Below are 25,323 nucleotides of genomic sequence, written 5' to 3' on the forward strand. Positions count from 1 at the left end.
TAATAATATGTATACTCCTACTCCTGTTGGTACTGCTTGGCAGTAGTATATGCACTGCGCTGATCTGGACCTAAGTGTTTTCTGCTTTGGCTTGTCACATCTTGCGGTGTGGTGCCTCCATCTCCGATTTTGTTTTCTGCTGCCTTTGGCTAATTTATGTTCTGACAGCAGAGATGTATAGTAACGAAGTAGAACTACTTAAGTACTGTACTTAAGTACCGAAATGCGAATCTGTACTTTCCTGGAGTAGAATTTTTTTCTCCTACTTCTACTTTTACTTCACTACATTTTTTCGATGATTTCGATACTTCTACTCAAGTATTTTTTTTTTGTGCTGCATAGTTACTCGTTACTTTTAAAAAAATTACCACTGTCAGAACAGTAGATGGCAGGTTTCATAAAGCTCAAAAAACTTGACTGAGCTTCGTCACTCTCACAGCCAGGCAGATCACTTGAAGTTGAAGGGCCAGGGGTGGAAGGTGGTGTTTTTGGTTCGTCCATCTTTTCAGCTGATCAAAAGACTGCGCATGCTCCTGTTCTGTCTTTTGATCAGCTGAAAAGATGGACGAACCAAAAACACCACCTTCCACCCCGGCCCTTCAACTTCAAGTGATCTGCCTGGCTGTGAGAGTGACGAAGCTCAGGAAGGAGACCACCCCTGGCTTTAAAAGGTGGATGCTTTAAAAGGGGAAGGGAGGGACATACTTTATCTGTTTTTTGTTTACAAAAAGTTACAGCCTAAGGAATTGTGATTGTCCTTTAGGTTAATCATTTGAATAAATCATTTGAAATAATAAAAAACAATATGATGTTCAAACTTTTGACTTCTTTCTTTAATAACTACATAACACAGTACTTCTACTTCTACTTTCAGTACTTGAGTAGAAATTTTTTTTCAAAACTACTGGTACTTTTTACTTTTAGTACTTAAGTAGCAATTTTTTTGAAAAAACTACTTGCAATACTTAAGTAAAAAAAATGTTGAATACTTTAGTACTTCTACTTAAGTAACTTTTTCTGCGAGCACTTCCACTTCTACTCAAGTCACTTTTTGATCGAGCACTTGTACTTTTACTCAAGTAGAAATTTTGAATACTTTATACAAGTCTGTCTGACAGTAATACTACCATTACTTCATGTTTATATCATCTTATTGAGTAACATATCACTTCCTTCTTGGGGGTGATATTCCATCACAATGGATGGATATTTTGTGGGCAGGGACCTCATGCACACGCCCTGGAGAGGGAGGTTCCCTATCCAATTGTATCTGGTTCTTTGAGTCATTGTCTAGTATATAAAAGCATAGGCTTAGACATGCTTTTTCAGGCAATGCCTCGAAATGCGTAAGCCTTTACAGCTTTGGGGGGACGATCCAATCTTGATCTCGATGCTGAGGACTCTGTATTTTGTCTGATATGCCTTTATCAAGAACTGGTTTGTGAGTATTTTTATTCCATTTTTTTAATAAACTTTTTAGTGCCGTTCACATTTCTGCGATGCGGGAACGCTGCGAATATACAGCATGTTGCCGCATCGCATCCGCGCCCCTGGCAGTTCACCACTGCCATATGCGATACGCTGGGGGTGTCAATTACAAGTTAACGACACCCCCAGATCAGATCGCATATCGCAGTGCGATCTGAAAGTTCGCACAGAATTGGATCGCACTAGTGTGAACCACCATGCGATCCGATTCTGCTGTGCGTGTTTCAGCCATACAAACTGTATGGCTGAATTTGCACCGCACAGAGATCGCATGTTAATTTTAGGAGCAGCGCGCCTCTGTGATCGCACAAATGTGAACCGGCACTTAAGGATAATGCACTAGGCCGGTGCGCCCTTGTGTTTGTTTTGTTTGTCGTTTTTAGTGGTCCCAGACTACCCTGGTCTTGAAAGGGGCTGCAAGGCCAAAGCTTTCCAGATTTGCCAGGTCAATAGTTCTCAAACATCTGCAAGTTTGTAGCCGAGGTGGATAGAGGATTGCATCACTCAGAGCGCAGGGAACAGGTGCATTGCACCAAAGTTTTACTTGTTTGCATTAAAATCCCTGCCTGTTTGCCCATTTTGGTTTTGTATATGAAGTCCCACTTTAAATACAGTATTTTCACACTAAATATGCTGGAGATGAAGAAAAAAAAAAAAACTATTACAAAACAACTTACCTGACTTCTGTGCTCAATGGAATTTGACTCCTTTCCAGTTTTAAGCTCCAGAGGCATGATTTTTAAATGGCTTTTAGTTTTCTGGTGTATTTTTACTTTGGCCGTTACATCAATTTTACCTTTCAAGCCAAATCTTGATGACCAAATGTTTTCTTCAATGTCCAGAAACTCAGACACTCGAGCTGCAGTTCCACCAGCCGATCTAGAATTCAACCAATATATTACACTGATACATAATGTACATAAATCTCTCACACAAGACTCACTTCAATATTAATATTTTAAAAACAGTTACAACTGTAAATACTTTGGCAAAAAAAAAAAAAAAAAGAGCGTAAAAGGCTTTCTTGTAATCTCCCATGTAAAGAAATATTGCTGGTATAGATATATTGTGGCAGATTGTGTTGTACATCTCATCTAAGGTGTATGAAAAAAACTGAGAAAAGTCAAAATGGTGACAAATTTTATCTCCACTGTGCAGCAGTTTAATAAGCTGCAATAAGTGGAGATGCTATTTTCTTCTCATTGTAGCACAGTGAAAAGCTGCCAGTAAAAAGCCTACACAAAGAACCAGTTTAATAAGGTGCAATGAAAATTATGTAAGTTATCTCCCTCCCTGCTTCTCCACCTCAGAAGTGACAAGAAAGGAAGAGGGAAAGGGCAGGAAGTAGTAATTATATATATATGCATATATATATATGCTGCACGATTCTGGCCAAAATGAGAATCACAATTTTTTTTGCTTGGAATTAAGATCACGATTCTCTCACGATTCTCTGTGTAACATCTTTTACATTATAAAAAAAAAATTGGGATAACTTTACGGTTTTGTTTTATTTTTTTATTCATTAAAGTGTATTAATTGCGTTTGAAAGACTGCTGCGCAAATACAGTGTGACATAAAAATTTACGACAATCCCCATTTTATTCTGCAGGGTCTCTGCTAAAAAAAAAAATATATAAATGTTTGGGGGTTCTAACTACTTTTCTAGGAAAAATAAACTGATTTAACTTGCAAGCAACAAGTGTAGGAAAAAGGTTTAGTCTTTAAGAGGTTAAAGTTCCTTCCTCCGGCAGAGGGAAAGAAAAGATACAATGTAATCATTTGTGTTTACAGCTCAGTGGGAGACTAATGCCGATAGGCTTTTGCGGGAGGCTCTTTTTTTTTTTTTTTTTTGACAGCTGCTCCCTCATGTCATGTTAAGATCGTCAGGGGGAGTGAATCGCGATCTCGATTCTGTTATGATTAATCGTGCAGCTCTAATATATATATATATATATATATATATATATATATATATATATATATATATATATATATATATATACACACACACATACATATACATACATACATACATATATATATGCCACTTTATTAGGAACACCTGTTCAATTGCCTTGTAACACAAATTGCTAATCAGCCAATCACATGGCAGGAACTCAATGCATGCGGAATGGGAAAAAAATCCACAGGTATTCTTTTGTGAGATACTATATATTGTATATGGTTGGAAGGCTGTATCGTTTTATTTTGAAAGCCCTGCCCTCTACCAAGATGGCCGACTCCATACACAATGCAGAACAATGGGGGAAAGATCAGCTGCAGAGAGACCACAGACAATACTGTGTAATACCAGTATTGCCTGTGGCCTCTCTGCAGCTGATCTTTCCCCCATTGTCATCGCTCCCTTCATTTTAAATAAGCCTTATTATAGGCTTACCTGTAGGTAAAAGTAAACAAAATTACTATACTACTGCTTTAAGTAGCTTTGAACGTGGCATGGTTGTTGGTGCTAGACAGGCTCTGGTCTGAGTATTTAAAAAACTGCTGATCTACTGGGATTTTCATACACACACAGCCCTCCCTAGGGTTTACAGAGAAGGCTCCGAAAAATAAAATATCCAGTGAGCGGCAGTTGTGTGGACAAAAATGCCTTGTTGAGGTCAGAGGAGAATGGGAAGACTGGTTTGAGATGATAGAAAGGCAACAGGGACTCAAATAACCACTTGTTACAACCAAGGTATGCAGAATATCATCTCTGAATGCACAAAACATCGAAACCTTGAAGCAGATGGGCTACAACAGCAGAAGACCACACTGGTTGCCACTCCTGTCAGCTAATAGGAAACTGAGGCTACTATTCGCACAGGCTCACCGAAATTGGACAATTGAAGATTAGAAAAACTTTGCCTGGTCTGACGAGTCTCGATTTCAACTGCGACCTTTAGATGGTAGGGCCAGAACTTGGAGTAAACAACATGAAAGCATGGATCCATTCTGCCTTGTATCAAGGGTTCAGGCTCGTGGTGGTGGTGTAATGCTGTGGGGGACAATTCTTTGCGCACTTTGGGGCCTTGTGTACCAACTGAGCATCATTTATACTAGGGATCGACCGATTATCGGCAACACTGATATATCGAAGGCCAATATGCACTTTCCCTGATATATCGTAATCGGCCCAGGCAGTTACCGATATTGCCATGACATCATTGCGTATGTTGCGCCATGCGCCCCCACGCACTGGGACAGGTTTTGCCTTCTTAGGCCTCCTCCCTCAGCCTCGTTTGCAGTCTTAGTGCGTTTACAGCCGCCGCGGCCACATACTGGAGTCTGCACTGCAGTCGGGACAGTCAGTAATTCTCTCTCAATCATACAGTACAGCTGCAGTGACCAGTCAGTCACAGTGCACAGTGTGTATAAAACAGCCCCCGTGGCCACCCACCCACAGCTGCCCGGTGCCAGCCATCCACCCGCACACAGCCACAGGCCTGTACCAGCCATCCCCTGTACCAGCCAGCCACCACACAGGGTGCCAGCCAGCCAGCCACCACAAAGGGTGCCAGCCAGCCACCACAAAGGGTGCCAGCCGGCCAGCCACCAAAAGGGTGCCAGCCACCAAAAGGGTGCCAGCCAGCCAGTTTTTTTAAGCCTATATTCAATTTCATTAGCGTCTTTCAAATCTCAATGGAGATGAATGCAGATAGAAAAATTAAGTGTGGTCTGGGACTATTTCTCATCTCCCGGAAAAGCAGCAGTAGTGTGCAACACGTGCAAAAACAATGTAAGCATGGGATCAATAACTGCAGAAAACAAAAATACATCAAATCTTTGGGCCCAAAAACAAAATGAATTACAAAGGTGAAACATCACTATCTCAGGCAATAACAACAGATATGTTTCAGAAAAAAACAGGTGGCTAAAATCAGATGGAAGATCCCAACTGCTGGACAGAGTAATCACAGAGATGGTCACTGATAACCCGCCATTTACAATGGTTTACTGACTCTGGATTTAAGCGGTTGATGTCCATAGTTGAGCCAAAGTACACACTGAAGAGCGACAAGTTTTATCGAACTGAAATGCTGGGAAAGATTCACCAAAAAAGGTATTTGAGAAAGTAAAGGCTATGCTGCAACCAGAGAATGCTGGCAACTCACTTTTTTATTCACGACTGACTGCTGGTCAGGAAAAACAGAATCACTAATGAGTCTTACATGCCACTTCATTGACAGCGGATGGACAAGGAGGCATTTGGCGTTGAATACAAAAGTGATGCAAGGATCCCACACTGGGGAGTACATTAGAGAAATGTTTCTAGGCATGCTAGAAAAATGGGGAATCAGCAAAGACAGAGTGATGCTTGTGCTTCGAGACAGCAGAGCGAACATGGTGAAAGGAATGAGACTTGCTGAAGTGTCAGACCTCTGTTGCATGGCACACTCCCTCCAACTGGTGGTAAATGATGGTCTGTCAAACCAGAAAGCTTTGCTTGACATAATTAGCATGCTGAAGAAGTGCGCAGGCCATTTCCACCAATCAATCCTTGCCAAGCAGCGACTGAGGTGCATTCAGGTAGACATTGGCCTACCCAAAAACAACTTGATTCAGGCTGTTCCAACACGATGGAACTCAACACTTCACATGCTGCAAAGAATGCTGGAGCAGAAGCGAGCTCTTACCATATATTCAGGTGAATATGGACTTGGAGGACATTCTTGTCCTACTGCTGATCAGTGGGACATTGTAGCCAATGTCATTGAGCCCCTCCTCCCCATAGAGGAAGGGACACTAGAGGCGAGTCATTACGACTCATCTGTGTCATCCCATGTGTGAGAGTGCTGAAGATGCTTCTTCAACAGAATGAAGGATTCAACACACGTGGCATTAAAACATGTAGGCAGGCCATGAGGGGCAGCCTCACCACGTTTTGAGAAGAATGAAGAGAATAAAAATGTTGTGCTTGCATGTCTTTTGGATTCTCGATACAAGAACCATCCTCTCTTCTGATGATGTATTGGCCAAGGCAAAACAATGGCTGACAGAAGATATTCAACAAAAGGTGCAGGAGGTTCCTGCCGAAAAGAAAAGTCAAGAAGAGAAGGTTTCTAATGTGGAAGAGCAGGATGCAGGAGAAAAAATGTCCAAAAAGACAACGGACAGAAGAGAAACTTTATCGTGGTCAAATAGATGCCATGTTCAGTGTTTTATTGAGGCCTCATGCGGAGGATTCTTCTGAATCTGCAATAATGAGCCTGGATGATTAACTTCATCTCTATTTAAAGGAACCAGTAATTGACAGAAGTATTTATCCTCTTCAGTGGTGGAAAGACAATGAGGCACGCTACAAAAGACTTGCTTCTCATGCTAGAAGATACCTTTCTGATCCTCCTTCCTCGGTACCAAGTGAGCGTGTTTTTAGTGAAGTGGCAGCAATTTATGAAAAGAAAAGAAGCCATTTAACTGGTGAACATGCTAAAATGTTATGCTTACTACGCTAGAATATTGTTCTACTTAACTGAGAGTATTGAAAGTGTAGTAGTATATAGTACTAGTGTCCACTCCACTCCATTCCACTGTCTAGCTTTTTTTCTAGCAGTTTTGCATGGACTGCAGTTAGTGCACTACTGCAGCAGTAGTCCACTGACTCCTCCAATCCACTGTCTAGCTTTTTTCTAGCAGTTTAATTTGCACTGACTTCACTGCAGTAGTGATTTAAAATCATTGCAGTGAGTGCACTACTGCAGCAGTAGTCCACTGACTCCTCCAATCCACTGTCTAGCTTTTTTCTAGCAGTTTAATTTGCACTGACTTCACTGCAGTAGTGATTTAAAATCATTGCAGTGAGTGCACTACTGCAGCAGTAGTCCACTGACTCCTCCAATCCACTGTCTAGCTGTTGTCTAGCTTTTTTCTAGCAGTTTAAATTTGCACTGACTGCAGTGTTAAAAATGTTAATAAACATTAACATGTTCGGTAACAGATGTGTCTAAAATTGTATTTGGCAAAACTGTAAATGTTCAAAATATTGGCGCATATCAGCAAATACTAATATGCATTGGCCAAAAAAATTGGTATTGGTAACGAAAAACCGATATCAGTCAATCACTATTTTAAATGCCCAGGGCCTACCTGAGTAGTGTACCCATCTTCTGATGGCTGCTTTCAGCAGGATAATGCACCAAATCACAAAGCTCAAATCATCTCCATCTGGTTTCCTGTACACGACAATGAGTTCACTGTACTCCAATGGCCTCCAGTGTCAGCAGATCTCAATCCAATAGAGCACCTTTGGGATGTGGTGGAACAGGAGATTTGCATTATGGATGTGCAGCCAACAAATCTGCAGAAACTGCGTGATGCCATCATGTCAATATGGACCAAAATCTCTGAGGAATGTTTCCAACACCTTGTTGAATCGATGTCACAAAGAATTAAGGCTGTTCCAAGGCAAAAGGGGGGTCCAACCCGGTACTAGCAAGTTGTACCTAATAAAGTGGCCAGTGAGTGTATATATATCTCCATGCTAAACCCCCCCCCCCCCCTTTTTGCTTTCATGGCCAAAAATATTGGCACCCCTGCAGTTTTGTCAGATAATGCACCACTTGCCCAGAAAATTGGTGCAATTACAAATGTGTAGGCATTCTCATGTTTATTGCTTTTCTTTGTATTGGTAGGACACAAATAAGTGGAGACAAAGCAAAATCTGACACATTCCACGCAAATCTCCAAAAATGGACTGGACATAATTATTGACAACTTTTCAAAATTTAAATTAAATAATTGCATTCCAAGTTTTTAATGTTCCTGTAATTTGTTATTAAAGTCACCGGTATCAATTAACAGGTGCTGACAATATAGAAACCAGTTAAAATGGTGTAAATTGTGGAAAAGTGTGGACAATCTATTCTAGGTTACAAGTCCACCTCCAGAGATCTTAATGTTCCTGTGTCCACTGTGCGCAACATTGTCAAGAAGTTTACAGCCCATGGCACTGTAGCTAATCTCCCTGGATGTGGACGAAAGAGAAAAAAAAATTGACCAAACATTGCAACGAAGGATTGTTTGAATGGTTAACCACTTAAGCCCCGGAAGATTTTACCCCCTTCCTGACCAGGCCCTATTTTGCGATTCGGCACTGCGTGACTTTAACGGACAACTGCGCGGTCGTGCGACGCTGTACCGAAATGAAATTGACGTCCTTTTTTCCCCACAGAGCTTTCTTTTGGTGGTATTTGATCACCTTTGATCATGCACTATAAACAAAAAAAGAGCGACAATTTTGCAAAAATAATATTTTTCACATTTTTTTTATATGAAATTCCACCCCCAAAAAAATGTAAAAATCAAAATTTTTTAACATTTTAGGCCAATTTGTTTTCTGCTATATATATATATATATATATATATATATATATATATATATATATATATATATATATATATATATATATATATATATATATAGATAGATATATATATATATATAGATAGATAGTTAAAAAAAAAAAAATCGCAATAAGCGTATTTTGATTGGTTTGCGCAAAAGTTATTGCGTTTACTAAGGAAAAGATTTTTGTCATTTTTATTGTTTTTTTTAACGAGTTATGGCGGCGATCTGCGAACATAAAAAAGCCAGATTGGAGTTTGCCAAAACATACCTGAGGAAGCCAAAAGCTTTTTGGTAAAGCCCATCATTCTACTGTTTTCAGAAAAATAAATAATGCTTTTTAAGAAAAGTCCCTACAGTCAAACGTGGTGGAGGTTCACTGATGTGTTGGGGTTGCTTTGCAGCCTCAAGCACTGGATGTCTTGACCCTGTGCATGGCATCATGAAATCTGAAGACTACCAAAGAATTCTGAGGTGCAATGTAGGGCCCAGGGTCAGAAAGCTTGGTCTCCATCAGAGGTCATGGGTCCTACATCAGGACAATGACCCAAAGCACACATTAAAAAGCACTGAGGCACTTCCCACCACCGCCCCAGTTAGCCCATTGCGACTCCATATACATTGGCCTGTAAGTATTTGGCTCTCTCTTTGAGCCCCTCATATTTACACAATATTTTTGGCATTATATTTTTGATTATTGTTGATTATTGTTTTTTAATTTACTGCTTTCCAATACTAGCATGTCTCTTTCGTTCTAGACATAGTTCTTATGCATTTACCCTGAAGAAGCGAGTTATAGCTCGCGAAACGCGTCAGTTGAAGACATTCACTACGATATATGTATTTATGGCTATATTGATGAGACTGATATATTGTACCATTACAATGTATACATTTTGGGGTACACCATTATGTACTTGATGTATCTTTTATCTACTGTAATAAAAGTAATTATTTTATTTATTTCATTTGGTTTCAGTTCCTCTTTTCAGCCACTGCTACACACCTCATATAAAGTCCCACGGGCCATTTCCCCTTTTTTCCATTACTACAGTAATCAGTGCTATAAATATGCACTGTTACTGTAATGACACTGGCAGGGAAGGGGTTAACACTGTTGGTGATCAAGGCGTTAAATGTATGCCTCATGCTTACTGACTTGTGTGGGGGGGTTCTGTGACACAGACAGAGATCGCAGGTTCAGTTATGCTGAATCCTGTGATCTTTCCCTGTTTACACAAGCGGGCGGATCTTCTCTCTTCCCCGATTGTCGGGGAAAGTGTGAGGCGGCAAACGCCGCCTTCTCCTCCTCTGGCTGACTCCCGCTGTGTCTAAACACAGCGGGAGCGCACCACCGAGACCACTAGGACTCCAGCGATGTAGGTCTACGTTGCTGGACCCAGGAGAGCCGCTGTGCCGCAGTAGCAGCACAGTGAACGGTCCTAAAGTGGTTTAATCAAGATGACAGCGATTTTCGTTACATTAACACTAACCATACAGGTGGTTGTTATAGAAACAAAAATGACTGAGCAAGGCTCTGGAATAGTAAAGCTTTCCAAATAGCGCCTTCCGCACAATGTTCATTAAGCGGTTCTCTGTTCGGGACAAAAATAAATAAATAAATAAATGTCAGCAGCTACACTTACCTGTCCAGGAATCCGGCACTGTCTTCATCTGGGCTAGTTCTTCACTACTGAATGGTCCTGCAAGTGACAAGTCTCAGAAGACTGCAAGGAGGGAGGGGGAGCAGATACCTGTCAAAACTAGGTACCTGCTCCCCCTAAAAAAAAAAAAAGAAGAAGGAGGACAAGCCAAATGTGGCAAGGGATGGGGGGCGGCGAATGGGTGAGGGAGAATTTCAAGCAGAACTTCCCTTTTTGGGGAAGCTCCACTGTAAGGGCTCTTTCACACGGTCCGCTCCGTAGGCGGATCCGTGTTGCTCAGCGGGGATCGATCCGCGATCCCCGCTGAGCCGGCGGATGACAGCTCCGTCTTCGCTTGCAGAGCGGAGAGGGAGGTGTCTCAGCCCCCGCTGCCCTCTATGGGGGATCGGATGAGAGCGGACCGCTTGTCCGCTCTCATCAGATCCGATCCGATTACTGAACGGATGGAAAAATAGGGTTTCCATCCGTCCAGATTTCACGCACAGGATCGGATGCGGATGGCAGCGGAGGTGTCTCCGCTGACACCCGCTGCCCCATAGAGCTGCATGGAGGATCCGATCAGATCCGCCTAAAAAACTGACAGGCGGATCTGATCGGATCGCCCGTGTGCAAGAGCCCTAAGAAAGACAAATTGTATAAATAAATAATATCACTCTTATTAAAATAAATACATGTGGGTGAATAATAATTACATAAAACTCATATAGGTGACGGTAAAGTGCTCAGTGCTCAATAAATACACACGTGGGTGAACCCATTATAAAATCTTGGTATTCAATCCTTATAAAGTGCTTATAGTGTCCAAAATCACCCACATGTATTTATTTTAATAAGAGTGATATTTATTTATTTATACATATAGATTAACTCTTTAAGCACTTGTACACTTTTTATACATATATTAATTTTGAAGAGATTTTTATGGAGTTTTATTGATATTTAATGTATTGAATATTTTAGAGGTACACCCAGAAATTTGCAGGAAATGCTTGAATTATTTTGAGCACTATCACAGTAATTGAGCACTTGGAGTGTTTTTATCAATATTTAAGATTAAGTGGTCTGCGACACTTCCCTGAAGCGCGGTACCCCTCCACTTCTAATATATACCTAACACTGTATGGTTTACAGAACCAGTACACGCAGCATCTAGGAAGCTTAGACACAGATTCTCCAGACAGCGCGAGACTCATACCTATGTTATACACACACACATATATATATATATATATATATATATATATATATATATATATATATATATATATATATATATATATATATATATATATATATATATATATATATATATATACATACATACATACACACACATTATATATTTTTTTTTTTTTTATTTATTTATTACACACACATATACACATATATACATATACACACGCACGCCATATATCCCCACAAGCTAGATGAGCAGCATGTATCTCCGCCAATAGCAGAAGGGCGAGGGCGGGAGCCAATACCACACGTCATCAAGAACGCTGGTTGAATAGCGAGTGGCAACCAGCGTTCTTGATGACGTGGGGTATTGGCTCCCGCCCTCGCCCTTCTGCTATTGGCGAAGATACATGCCGCTCATCTAGCTTGTTTGGGATATATGGCGCGTGTTTTGCGCCTGGTAGTCACACCCAGACGTCTTGATGATGAAACGCCTTGGCGACACCAGACGCAACGTCCACATGCCCCCTTACTGAGCCGGCTTACTGTTTTCTTATGCTGACCTATTACAGACGGGACCCCGCAATAGGATCCCCAGCCACCATTTTTTATGTGTTTGCCTGTATCGTACCATTGTGAGTAGTCCTTTTAATACATTTTACTTCTGTTGTTTACAGGACTACGCTATGGTCTTCTGTATATTTTCTTCTATGCATCCATCTGATCATTACAGAGCCATCTTGAGGAATTAACCCTTCCACGGTGATATCCATGGTCCCTTGGAGTCTTCGAGATTTATGTGATATTTCTTACTTGGCGAGGTTCTCATATTCATTTGAGTAGCCATGGCACTCTAGTAAGCTGCCCTCTATACTTGTGCACTGTGGTGTCCCCACTCCACACATTCCCTGGGTGTCACAGGAAGGAAGGACTGTTATCACACTACCACTCCTTGGATTCAGTTTTTTTTTGGATTCTCACCATTATCTTGTTTGTTCTTTGGGACTTTAGTCACTTTTTATTCCTTTTGTTTTTTTTTTCATTCCGTTGGATGATGTTTAGTCATTGTACTATTTATGATGTTTTTTATTATTAGCACTGCATTTTTGTTATTATTATTGTATCTTTGATCACTGTCTGTAGATCTTGTGCTAGCTGCTTTTTTTCCCCATTTGCACTCATTTTTTCAAATTTTTTCATCATTTATTATTAGCGCAGAAACACCCTCCCTTTTTTTTATCTAAAAGTAGAAACATGCCAGTTGCATGAAGGGTAGCTTACAGGTTTGTAGACCCCAGTTGTTGGTGCGCAGGGATCATGGAGTCACTTGCCCACTTTTCAAAAGATGGAAGATATTCCCCCACTTCTTGCATTACATCAGCTTGGCTTAAATTCAGCTGGTACCTGAGAAGATAAAAAAAAAAAAAAAAAATATTGCGTAAAACAGCAGACAAACCAGGAATTGTCAGCATGCTTGCTAGTCCATTTCATTCACAAGGCGAAATCCCCCTACAAAGAATCACTGCTACAAAAACGACATATATACAGCTAGGTCAATGTATATTAGTACACAGGTACAATTTTTGTTTTTCCAGGTATTTACCAAAACATATTCAAGCTATAGTTATATAATGGATATGAAAAAATGGGGGTATTGCTGCGCTAAAAACATCGATATAAGATGTGATTACAATAATATAAAAAGTCACAAGGACTACAATACTACAAAGTATATGTAAAATGCTGTAAAAAGTCACAAAGACTACAATCACATAAATTGCATACAGCTGCCAACACCTGATCTTAAATTAGAATATAAGGTCATAGATAAACATATAACAAATATGGTGTAGCGCTCGTATTGATAATAAATTGAACTAAACAGTCCAGATAAATATAGTATAAAATCAAAATGGTTGGAGATCAAGTCCATCAAAGAAAAAGAGATGTGCTCCCCGTAATGAATGTCACACTTTCACCATCCTGAAGTCTAGTGCATATAGACCACCACCAAATGGAGAGAAATGGCCCCTTACCGCAATGCAATGATCCCCACCACAGAGATCATTAACCGCCTGTATTGGAAACCGGATGAACCATGAAGATGACAGCCCAGCTCACTACGATAACCACATCAGCTCCGCTCGATAAGAGTGCATGAATAAAGAAAGGGGACAACTCCCATAGTGAAGTACAGTCACAAATTTATTACTGCAAGGACTAAAGTGGCAACTCACATTTAGAAGGAGATAATAAGACATATCTCTCTGGGGAGCGATCCCGGGACCTGGTTCCCAACCAAGAAAATGGCCGCCGCGTCCCCTCGTGTGTCCCAGCGTGGCGTGCCGCAGGCTCCTCCTACGCGTTTCGTCAGCCAATGACACGAGGGGGCGCGGCGGCCATTTTCTTGGAGCGCTACACCATATTTGTTATATATAATGGATATGGGCTGAAAGTGAACTCGGGTTTATAATCAAGGGTATGAATATCCAAATCAGAGGAAGGGTTTAGGAATAACAGCTCTTAACCACTTTACCACCGGAGGATTTTCCTGCTAAAAGACCAGGGGGTTTTTTGCGATTTTTTACTGCGTGACTTTAACGGACAATTGCGCGGTCATGCGACGCTGTACCTAAACGAATTTCACGTCCTTTTTTTTCCCACAAACAGAGCTTTCTTGGTATTTGATCACCTGTGCGATTTTTTGATCACGCGCTATAAACAAAAAAAGAGCGTAATTTAATAACAAATATTTTTCACTTTTTTTATATGAAATTCCCCCCCCCAAAAAAAAAAAAAAATGGAAAAATCAAAATTTTTTAACATTTTCGGCCAATTTGTTTTACGCTACCTATGTTTGGTTAAAAAAAAAAAAATTGCAAAAAGCGTATTTTGATTGGTTTGCGCAAAAGTTATCGCGTTTACTAACAAAGGGAAAGATTGTCATTTTTGGTGTTTTTTTTTTTAACGAGTAATGGCGGCGATCTGCGATTTTTTTTGCGGTACTGCGACATTGCGGCGGACAGATCGGACCCTTGACTGACATTTTTGGGGGTACCAGTGACATTACTGCAGTAATCAGTGCTATATATATGCACTGTTACTGCAAAAATGACACTGGCAGGGAAGGGGTTAAATGTATTGGACAGGGAGGGGTTAAGTGTGTCCTAGGGGCGTGCTCCTAACTGTAGTGGGACATGGCTATTGGTGTAAAAACAAAGATAAACGGTTCTACATAGTAGAACCGTCTGATCTTCATTTTTACACAGGGAGAACTGACAGGCGGCTTGTTTACATAAGCCGCTCTGTCTTTCTCCCGCTGTACCGGCGATCGTAGTGTGACCGGCGGACATCAGGTCCGCCAGTCACACTCCCGCACTCCTCCGTGAATGAGCCGAGGCGGGCACGCGCCTCAGCGGGCGCGCGCTCGCTATTGGCTCTAGAAGGAGTGACAGGCGAGCGACGTAGACCTACGTCACTCTGCCTGGCCCGACTGCCGCAGTAAATATACTGTGAGCAGTCGGCAAGTGGTTAAGAATAGCCATCCGCTCTTTTTCAAGGGACCAAAAGTAATTGGACAACTGAATCAAAAGCTGTGTCATGGTCAGGTGTGGGTTAATCATCTGTTTATCATCAGTTCAGCAGGTACAAGGTGTGGAGTTGATTCTAAGTGTGGTATTTGCATTTAGAATCTATTTCTATGAACCTACATCATGCGCTCAAATGAGCTGTCCATGCAAGTGAAACAGGCCATTGTAAAGCTTCAACATCAGAGAGATAGCAGCAACATTAGGAGTGGCCAAATCAAGTTTGGTACATTGAGTAAAGAAGACACTGGTGAGCTCAGCAACATAAAAAAGGCCTGGACTTCCACAGAAGACAAAAGTGGTGGATGATCGCAGGATCCTCTCTATGGTAAAGAAAAACCCATTCACAACATCCAGACAAGTGAAGGTCACTCTCCAGGAGGTGGGTGTATCATTGTCAAAGTCTACAATCAAGAGAAAACTTCACGAGAGCAAATACAGAGGGTTCACCATAAGGTGCAAACCATTCATAAGCCTGACGAATAGAAAAACCAGATAAGACTTTGCCAAAAAAACATCTAAAAAAGCCAGACCAGTTCTGGAAAGTATTCTTTGGACAGATGAAACGAAGATTAATCTATACCAGAACGATTGGAAAAAAAAAAATGTGTGGAGAAGGCTTGAAACATGATCCAAAAAGCACACAAAGTCAGACGGTAAAACATGGTGGAGGCAGTGTGATCGCATGGGCATGCATGACTTCCAGTGGCACTGGGTCATTGGTGTTTATTAATGATGTGACAGAGGACAGAAGCAACCAGACAAATTCTGCAGTGTTTAGAGATACACGGTCAGCCCAGATTCAGCCCAATGCAGCAAATTGATTGGACAGCGCTTCACAGTACAGATTGACAATGATTCAAGGAGCTTTTGAAGGAAAAGAAGTGGAATATCCTTCAATGGCTGAGTCAATCACCTGATCCCAACCCAATTGAGCATGTATTTCACTTGTTGAAGGCAAAACTAAAAGACAGAAAGACCCACAAACAACAACTGAAGACAGCTGCAGTTAGAGCCTGGCAAAGCATCAGAAAGGAGGAAACCAAGTCTTGTAATGTCCATGGGTTCTAGACTTCAGCCAATCATTGCCAGTAAAAGGATTCTCAACAAAATATTAAAAATTATCATTTTTTCTTTCTGATTATATTAATTTGTCAAATTACATTTGAGCCCCTGAAAATGGGGGGGGGGGGGGGACTGTGTAAAAAAAGAAAACGGTTGCAGTTCCTAAAATTTGTACTTGATATTTATTGTGCAACCCCTTGAATTACAGCTTAAATTCTGCACTTCAAACTCATTTGGATTGTTTTGTTTTAATTTTGGTGGCATACAGAGCCAAAAGTATAAAAATTGTGCCGTGTCCAAATATATATGGACCTAACTGTATTTATGCAATCTTTTTCTCAATTTGGTTAGTTTTATTTTTAAATAATTTTAAGTGAATGCTTCCGAAAAGAAAAGAGCTGTGCGCTTTAGAACGGCCAGTTTCCATCTCCCATTTCCAACCCACAGTGGAAACAAGTATAACTGGAATTGCATGAGCAAACCACCAATATACAAGCCCCTCTGCACAGTGTGGGGAATAAAGGATAAAGTAGTTACTTACATTTCTTTCAGATATTTGGGTCCATGTACAGTTTGAAGAGCAAGCTTTTGCAAAACATCACCACCAAATCCTTGTGTAGTTGCTTTTTGAAAAAGGTCATGTAACATTGTACCAATCAGCATTTGCCGCGATCCTTTATCGGAAGCCTGCAAACCATTTTCAAAAGATGCAAACATATCAAAATCATTAAATAGTGGAACGATTTAAAAAATAAATAAATAAATAAGATAAAAAGACCAACCTTGAATTTTTCACTTAACACAGATCTTCTCAAACATCGTATGGCATTGGCTATGCTAGTACCGGATATAAGCAGATCAGGGTTTAAAATAAGATAGCCAGAGTCCCTGCCTATAGTCCATGTATTCTGTATACAGTCACCCTCGAGATGAATTAGGTCACCAGGCTTTACAAGTAGATCAAACCTGTGAGAAAAATAAACATTAATAGGAACTTGGCACAAAAAGCTTATAGAATATTTGGTATAAAAAGGTATAGCTTATATTTAGGAAGATATACCAGTCATCTTTGAGAATGCAGAGCTCTGTATCCTCCCCGTCCTGGCTTGCTGTAATAATAAGATGTTTCTCTTCTCTGAGTCCCTGCATCTCCTTTACATCCAGCACACAGTATCTGTTATAGAAGCCTCTGCACAGTTTAGTCCTGGGGATTATTTTCTTCAGGGACCTGGAACTAGTAGGAGAACATTAAACTTAACAGGTCATCAATACAATACACTACGTGGCCTAATGTATTAGTGGAGAGGAGGGAAGAATGCCAAAATGGTGAAGAGCCGCTTTAAAAATCCAGTTCTCCATTCTCACCATTGTGCCAAAAATCAGAACCACTAGAGGCCTGCTGCTCACTCACTCGGGGCTTTAGCAAGATGACCTCTGGGAAAAGGAAACCAGAGCAATTCTGGAGACAATTTACAGCCCACACTGATTTTGTTAGCATAATTATTAATGTGGAATGTATGTTCCTTGCGAAAGCACATTTTATCAAGTTATGTGTAAAGTTCCACATTAAGAAATATAAAAGCTCACTGCCTAAACCCTTTCTTAAAGCGGTGGTAGTCTAGGAAACAAAAAAATAAATAAAGTTTCCCCCTGGCAAGGAAATATAATTTGAGAGTAGGAACCGCATACTAGAACATTATGAAAGACTTACCTTTAAACAAAGCCTGCTAGCGTTGCTTTGTCTTTGGTGCTCAGGCTTCCATCTTCACCCAGTCTTCCTTCCTTCGGTGTACACATTTAGGAGATATTCAAATTCCACGGAGCCAGCGATCGGATATGCTGCGAAGGTTTGCAGTGTCCGGTCGGCTCCTCCCCTACTGCACCCCTCGCCACCATCCCTCAATACCCCCTTCTATGGGGACAAGCATATGACTGATCTTATGATAGTACCCCTATGTGGGTCACTTAGCAAAGGGGTAAGTCTGATATAAACACTAATCACCTTGGACACTGGCTGGATAGCATTTGGATAGATCCCAGCAGGCCAAATTAGCCATCTGGGATCCCCATCTGTCCTGCCATAACATTCCTAGAGGTACATGTGGGGCATGCACATGTTCAGTAATATACCAATGGTCCCCCAATATCAGTGAAAGTCTTTTGAGTGCTTTTTATAAATCACATTTAATATCAGTTTTATCCTCAGTGTTACTGTGCGTAATATGCTATTATATATGGATGCTAACAACTGTAGCTGCACTTTGTGGATCAATTTTAATTAAATTTTCTGTATAATTGTTTTATTTTGTTTTGATGATGAAATTGTGGTACATTCATTACATGGGTTCCATGAACCAACCCTGTCGGCGGTTAAATGGCAGTGCTACGAGAGGGAAGGGTATAGTATCACTGCCACACCCCTAGAGGGAGGGGCTCCTAAGATCTGAGGGAGGAGGTTTGAGCAATGCATTGCTATTTAAACTTGCGAGTAGGTCATGACACAGTGGCTCTGAGGAAGAGGCTAAGCCACGAAAAGCATCAGCCGTCATCTTAATAGGACTATGGACTAATACATGGACTATTCCTGACACTGGAGCGATTGAGCTTGACATGATTATTTCCTACCTTTGTTTGTGAGTAGCCATTTTTTATGCTGTACTAATAAAGCCATATTATTGAGGATAATGCGCTAGGTCGGTGCACCCTTTTTTTGTTTCTTTTTGCCTGTAGTACTGTTGGACTACCCCAGTCCTTTTAGGGCAGCAAGACTCTAGCCATCCGAGACACCATATGCGAGTCCCATGGGAAGTGTGGTCGGGGAGCTTGGATTCTAAGTGCAGGAGAAAGGTGGTATCACCATATCGTTTTGGAGCAGGTGTGAATGGAGTAGGAGATTGTTTGGCCTTTTTCCAAATGTCAGTTTCTGGGGATCTAGGGACACAAATTCCCGTAACTCTTTGAATATGGTTACAAATTCTTCTTCAGAACCTAGATAATTCAGGGCATTGCCACCATATGTGGTACATGGTGCCTACTTGGCCGCAATATCTAAAGCAGTTTGCTCTCGTGGGCACCAGGCACCATCTTAAAACAAAATAAAATGGAAGGCATATGCACCTAGTGCATTACCAAAAGACATTTATTCATTAGAGGGTCAATAAAAAATAGATACTCATCAAGTGGCAAATATTAGTGAGCCATAAAAACACACAACGCTGAGCAGTGTGGAAACACGTGCCGTAATCACATCGCAGGGTATACAGCTGACATGTTTCGGGGGCGCAACCCCCTACCTCAGAGCTACGGGTCAGCTGTATACCCCGCAATGTGATTACAGCACGTGTGTCCACATTGCTCAGCATTGTGTGTTTTTATGGCTCACCATTTGTCACTTTGTGGGTATCCATTTTTTATTGATCCCATTATGAATAAGTGTCTTTTGGCAATGCACTAAGCGTGTGCGCCTTCCATTTTATTTTGTTGTAGTATCAGATTACCCTGTCTGAGGAGGGCAGCATCTGCTCAGTTTTTGGAATTACCATTGTCCTTGCTGTTCTGCACTTTCACAAGACCTCATAGCTCTGAAAGTGACTGCATGCCTTTGTACCGTCTTAAAAAGTTTTATAAAATAAAAAGTTGATTCTATTAGGTGGTGTTTACAGATATTTTAGATAAACCATTGGCGATTTCCTGCTAATCAGAGTTTGAGCGAGGTGCCTATATCTTTCTCATACCGTTGTATATATGGCTAGCATGCTATATAGGAAAGAAATGCGCCCCTTGGTTATAGCTCTGGATTTACAAGATGACTCAGTGTCGATGATGGGTCTGCAAGGAGTTTGATCTTAGTTTTGATAGAAGATGGAATTTAGTTGTACTGAAAATAGATCAGCAGGGGGTAACTGCAGCTTATTTTGGTAATATTCCAGAGAATGTTGGTCCTTGCTCTTCAAAATCTCCAATCCGAAGAACTGGTTTTTCCCATTAATAAAACTGGTATGGTAGTAATCCTGGGACGAATTTCAAATTATTTAGAATAGCTGCCATGAAGAGAAGAGATGAATGAGCAGAAGCAAGCTAGTTCTCCGTTTGTCCCAAATAGCAAGCAACTATAACAAAGCGTATAAAATAGGAGGGCGCAAGTAATTAGGGATCCAAATTCAGCCCTCAATTGATCACAGGGGGCACGAGGGGGCTTTTATAGGAACCCATGGAAGAGGAGGACCTTGGATGGTGGTTTATATAAGAAAGTGGTTACACAATTTCTAAATGTATCATTTAAAAAAAGGGACAGCACAACACAGTTTGTTTATGCAGGTTTCTTTGTGTCCAAAAATCTTCCTAAATTGTCTCCTTCCTGCAATTTGCGGTCTGTCCATACCCATCCCCACTCCTATTCACTACAGCATTGACGCCACTCTGGTAATTGCATTCATTTTAAAACAGATTTTAAATAACATTGGCACAAATGCTTCACTGTTTTGGCACAACTGCTGCAACATCTCATAGAACTTGTCTTGCAACTTTATTCATCAAAAACAAAAAAGAAAGCATTAAAAAAAAATTTTTTTTTTACCTCAAAGCGGTTGTAAAGTCAGACGTTTTTTTTATCTTAATGCATAAAGATAAAACTCCTTCTGTGTGAAGCAGCACCTCCTAATACACCGGAGGTCCCTTTCTATCCAGTGATGTCCATGAGTGCCTCAGTTGTCTGGGACTCTCTCCTGGTTGGCTGAGACATAGCAGCAGTCCTCCTGTCCCAGCGGAAGCCCATTCGGGGGAAACGCATAGGATTTGAGGAGAGCAGCGCCATCACTATCCTTTGCACGGTCTGCACTGCAAGCGGCCGCGCCGCCTTGAATCCATGCTTGTATTTTTCGTCTGCTTGGCTTCAGGTGTAAAACTAAGGAGAAGAGTGATCCTCCCAATTCTTCTGGAGGCTGGATGGGAACTACTTTATAGGAAATAAACCAACACGTTTTTGAGCTCCACATATGTTATCTCTGGTAAGGAGCCATACATTTTTATTTTCCCCACGAACACGAGGTGTGTGTGTGTGGTGAGGATGGGAAGATATACTGTGAGGAATTAACCCTAGAGTCACCTTTAATGTTGCTTGCTAGCAGTTTCTGGTAAGAAGCCATGCACAGTACCTATCCCTAGGTGAAGAATTTGGCGTTCTGGACTTTCTTTTCACTTGTCACGTTTTGAGAAGAAATTATTGGAATTGTGTAAAACGTTTTTCCCAGGATTTAGTTGGGAAATCACTAATATACTGTTTTTTCATTGATTTTTATTATCACCAATATATTGTTCTCACATTGCATTTTGGTGTTATTTCAGTTGATTATAATCCAGCTATACATTTGTCGTTTTTTGTGTATATATATATTGTGACGGAAGTGTAGGTAAGACAGAACGCACATGGAGAGCAGGAGTGCCAACAAAGCCTTTTATTGAACGGTAGCGGGTATGTTCACAAAGAAAGGGCCAAACAAAGGTGCCCAGGGTCAGACCCAACGTGGGTAGGACAGAGTTGCAGATAAACGGGTTAGTCCATAACAAGGGGCTCCCAATAGAATGGGCAAAGTCCTGGCCAGCGAGGGATTGGGCCACACACAGATCAGGGCAAACAATGAGGTGACAAAGTTCAGGCAGAGTTCTGGTAGGCCCAGTGTTAATCCACTCACCAGCAGGCAGATACAGGATGAATCCAAAATCCAGGTTGTAGGAAGGGACAGGGTAAATCCAAAATCCAGGTTGTAGGAAGGGACAGGGTAAATCCAAAATCCAGGTTGTAGGAAGGGACAGGGTAAATCCAAAATTCAGGTTGTAGGAAGGTTTGAAGAGGCCCACAGGAACCAATAGGGGATTCTGTGTTCTCTGGCCGCAGCTCAGAGCCACACAGTCTTCCAAACAGCAGAGATGAACTACACACAGGAGAGACTCTCACTCAGCTAAATATATTAGGACTTGTGTCCCAGCAGGTGGGACAGGCAACTCCCAGCCTGGCGTCCAGTTGCCCCAGCAACCAGCCCCGCCCCCCTCTATTTGAGCCCACACAAGGAATGTGTTCATTGTCCACAGTGAGCATGAAGGCGGAGAAGCAGACATTCAGGCACCTTGCTGGGGAGGGGAGAGGGACAGCACAGTGGGGGGGGCAGGCAAAGGAGTGAGCAGCCAGGGGGGAGAAAAGAATCCCATGCTGGGGAAGATAGTAAAGTACTGGGGGTGCAGAAGAGAGGAAAAGAAGGGGGGGGAAAGTAGGATCCGTGACAACCCCTCCCCCTTTTATTTTACAAGTGCCGACAGGGGGACCTCGGCAGGTCTCCTTGGAGGCACTTGTGGTAATAGGCTCACCTACTGAAGGTCCTGCTGCCGGGTATGGTGGGACAAGGGGATAAACACTGTAGACTCCCTGAGGAGGATTGGGCGCCATGGTGGTCAGCCAGTCACTGGGAGGTTGGGGTAGAGGTCCTTCCGCTGGGGCCAACTCTGGGTAGTTGACTGGGCGACTGTGGCTGGCGGATGTGGTGCGACGGTTCTGAGGGCAGCTGGCCTGAAGATGCCCAGGTTGGTTACACCTATAGCACCGGAATTTGCTCAATGTGGGGTCAGAGTCTAGTTCCTGTTTAAATTTCTCACGGTCCCAGGTCAGGGTGGTATTCTGGTCAGGGTTGGTAACACTCACCGGATCCAGGGCAGAAGGGGAGTCCCGTTGGGTTTTCTCGGCAGGCAGGCCGTGGCTGGCTTGGCTCCTGGTCACAGCTCTGACGTATTGGCACTGTAGCTCTCCTAAATCATTTCCAAGCAGAATGTCCGCAGGTAGTCCAGCCATGATTCCAATTTGGCAGCGCTTTTCCCCAAACCCATAGTCAAGGCGAACCGACGCCTTGGGGATGTGTTTCGTAGTACCACCTGCCATTTCAATAAAGAACCCGGGGCCTGGCTTGATGGCTTCTGGTTTTACCACGCGGGGATCAGCAATGGTGAGGAAGGCCCCAGTGTCCCGAAATCCCGTAGTTCTCTCTCCATCAATCAGGACCTCCTGCAGGTGGCGCTGCCTCTGCTCTGGGTAGGATGGGACAAGGGGATGAACACCGTAGACTCCCCGAGGAGGATTGGCAACAGTGGGAGTCAGCCAGTCACTGGGAGGTGGGGGTAGTGGTTCTTCCTCTGGGGTCAACTTTAGGTAGTTGACTGGGCGACTGTGGCTGGCAGACATGGTGCGACGGTACTGAGGGCAGCTGGCCTGAAGATGCCCGGGCTGGTTGCACCCATAGCACCGGCGGTCCAGAAATGGCCCAGAAGTACGAGTTCGGTAGGAAGGGGCTGTGGATGGTGTTGGGGCGACAGGGCGCTGGAGGAGTGGCAGGGGGTTGCTGGGAAGTGGTCTGCCTGTGTTCTGGGCTTTGAGCGGCTCGACTACCAGTCTCTTCCAATGGGGTTTAATGGCAAGGGCCTCGTCTGCCAGTGCAGCAGCCCGCTCAAGGGTGCCAGGGTCCCTCTCCTTCACCCACTCCCGCACCTCTGCTGGGCATTTGGCAAAGAATTGTTCCTTTAGAAAGGCCTGGACAACTTGTTCAATAGTAAAGGCCTGCTCCCCCTCCAGCCAGCGTCTGCAGGCCTGCGAGATTTTGTGCGCATACATCTTGAAGGAAGGCTCAGAATGACAGGAGAGGTCCCGGAATTTGATCCGGTGGGTTTCTGAAGTTACCGCGTAGTGTTCTAGTATAGTCTGTTTGATCCTACTGTAATCTCGATTCCACTGTGCGTTCATTGTCCGGTAGGCAGCAGCCGCACCCCCTTCCAGCAGGCCCACTAGGTGGCGTACCCAGTCTCCACGGGGCACCTCCAGCAGCTGACATAAGTGTTCGAAGTCCTGGAAGAACCCTTCCACACCCCCTGTAGCTTCACAAAATGGCTTGAAGTCTTTACGAGTCACCCTTGGCCGATCAGGCCCACCGACTCGTGGGCTGGGGAGAGGGTCATATCCCCTGAGGCCTCTCATGGTTTCTCGCTCATGAGCCCTTCGGATAGCCTCCCGCTTGTCATCCAAGGTGGCCCCGGGCCCCAGGATAGCCATCTCCTCTTCGTACCATGTGATCCAAGGGCTCCTGGGACTTGAGACGGTGGATGCACTCTGTTCATTCTCTGACGGCGGAGCATTCAAGCTTTCAGTTCTCTGAAGGCCGGCTTCCTCAATGGCGGTGACCAGCTCTTCTTTGGACAGGCCCCTGTAGGTAAGGCTTAACTCCTGAGCCTTTTCTTGCAAACTTGCCACAGTCCAATTTCTGTACTCCCCACCCCGCATTGGGTCCAATGTGAGGGGGCTGCTCTCCATCCTCTTCAGCGTTCTGATCCCGCCGCTGCCAACCAGTGTGACGGAAGTGTAGGTAAGACAGAACGCACATGGAGAGCAGGAGTGCCAACAAAGCCTTTTATTGAACGGTAGCGGGTATGTTCACAAAGAAAGGGCCAAACAAAGGTGCCCAGGGTCAGACCCAACGTGGGTAGGACAGAGTTGCAGATAAACGGGTTAGTCCATAACAAGGGGCTCCCAATAGAATGGGCAAAGTCCTGGCCAGCGAGGGATTGGGCCACACACAGATCAGGGCAAACAATGAGGTGACAAAGTTCAGGCAGAGTTCTGGTAGGCCCAGTGTTAATCCACTCACCAGCAGGCAGATACAGGATGAATCCAAAATCCAGGTTGTAGGAAGGGACAGGGTAAATCCAAAATCCAGGTTGTAGGAAGGGACAGGGTAAATCCAAAATCCAGGTTGTAGGAAGGGACAGGGTAAATCCAAAATTCAGGTTGTAGGAAGGTTTGAAGAGGCCCACAGGAACCAATAGGGGATTCTGTGTTCTCTGGCCGCAGCTCAGAGCCACACAGTCTTCCAAACAGCAGAGATGAACTACACACAGGAGAGACTCTCACTCAGCTAAATATATTAGGACTTGTGTCCCAGCAGGTGGGACAGGCAACTCCCAG

At 42.9% G+C, this 25,323-nt stretch overlaps 1 protein-coding gene across 1 annotated transcript in view; it reads right to left on the minus strand.

Annotated features, from left to right (window-relative positions):
• Window positions 1–25,323, minus strand: part of DNA2 (DNA replication helicase/nuclease 2) — a gene marked incomplete at its 3' end in the record, with an annotated part of 82,032 nt that overhangs the window by 51,553 nt on the left and 5,156 nt on the right. Inside the window, exons 2-6 of the mRNA XM_082269275.1 lie at window positions 17,389–17,562; window positions 17,111–17,294; window positions 16,870–17,015; window positions 12,958–13,080; window positions 2,166–2,367 (exon numbers count right to left, since the gene is read on the minus strand). Coding sequence (XP_082125401.1) covers window positions 2,166–2,367; window positions 12,958–13,080; window positions 16,870–17,015; window positions 17,111–17,294; window positions 17,389–17,562 — 829 coding nt within the window. The remainder of the gene's footprint in view (window positions 1–2,165; window positions 2,368–12,957; window positions 13,081–16,869; window positions 17,016–17,110; window positions 17,295–17,388; window positions 17,563–25,323) is intronic.

Source organism: Pelophylax lessonae (genome assembly GCF_965119305.1).
Source record: "Pelophylax lessonae genome assembly, chromosome: 9".
Lineage (NCBI taxonomy): Eukaryota > Metazoa > Chordata > Amphibia > Anura > Ranidae > Pelophylax > Pelophylax lessonae.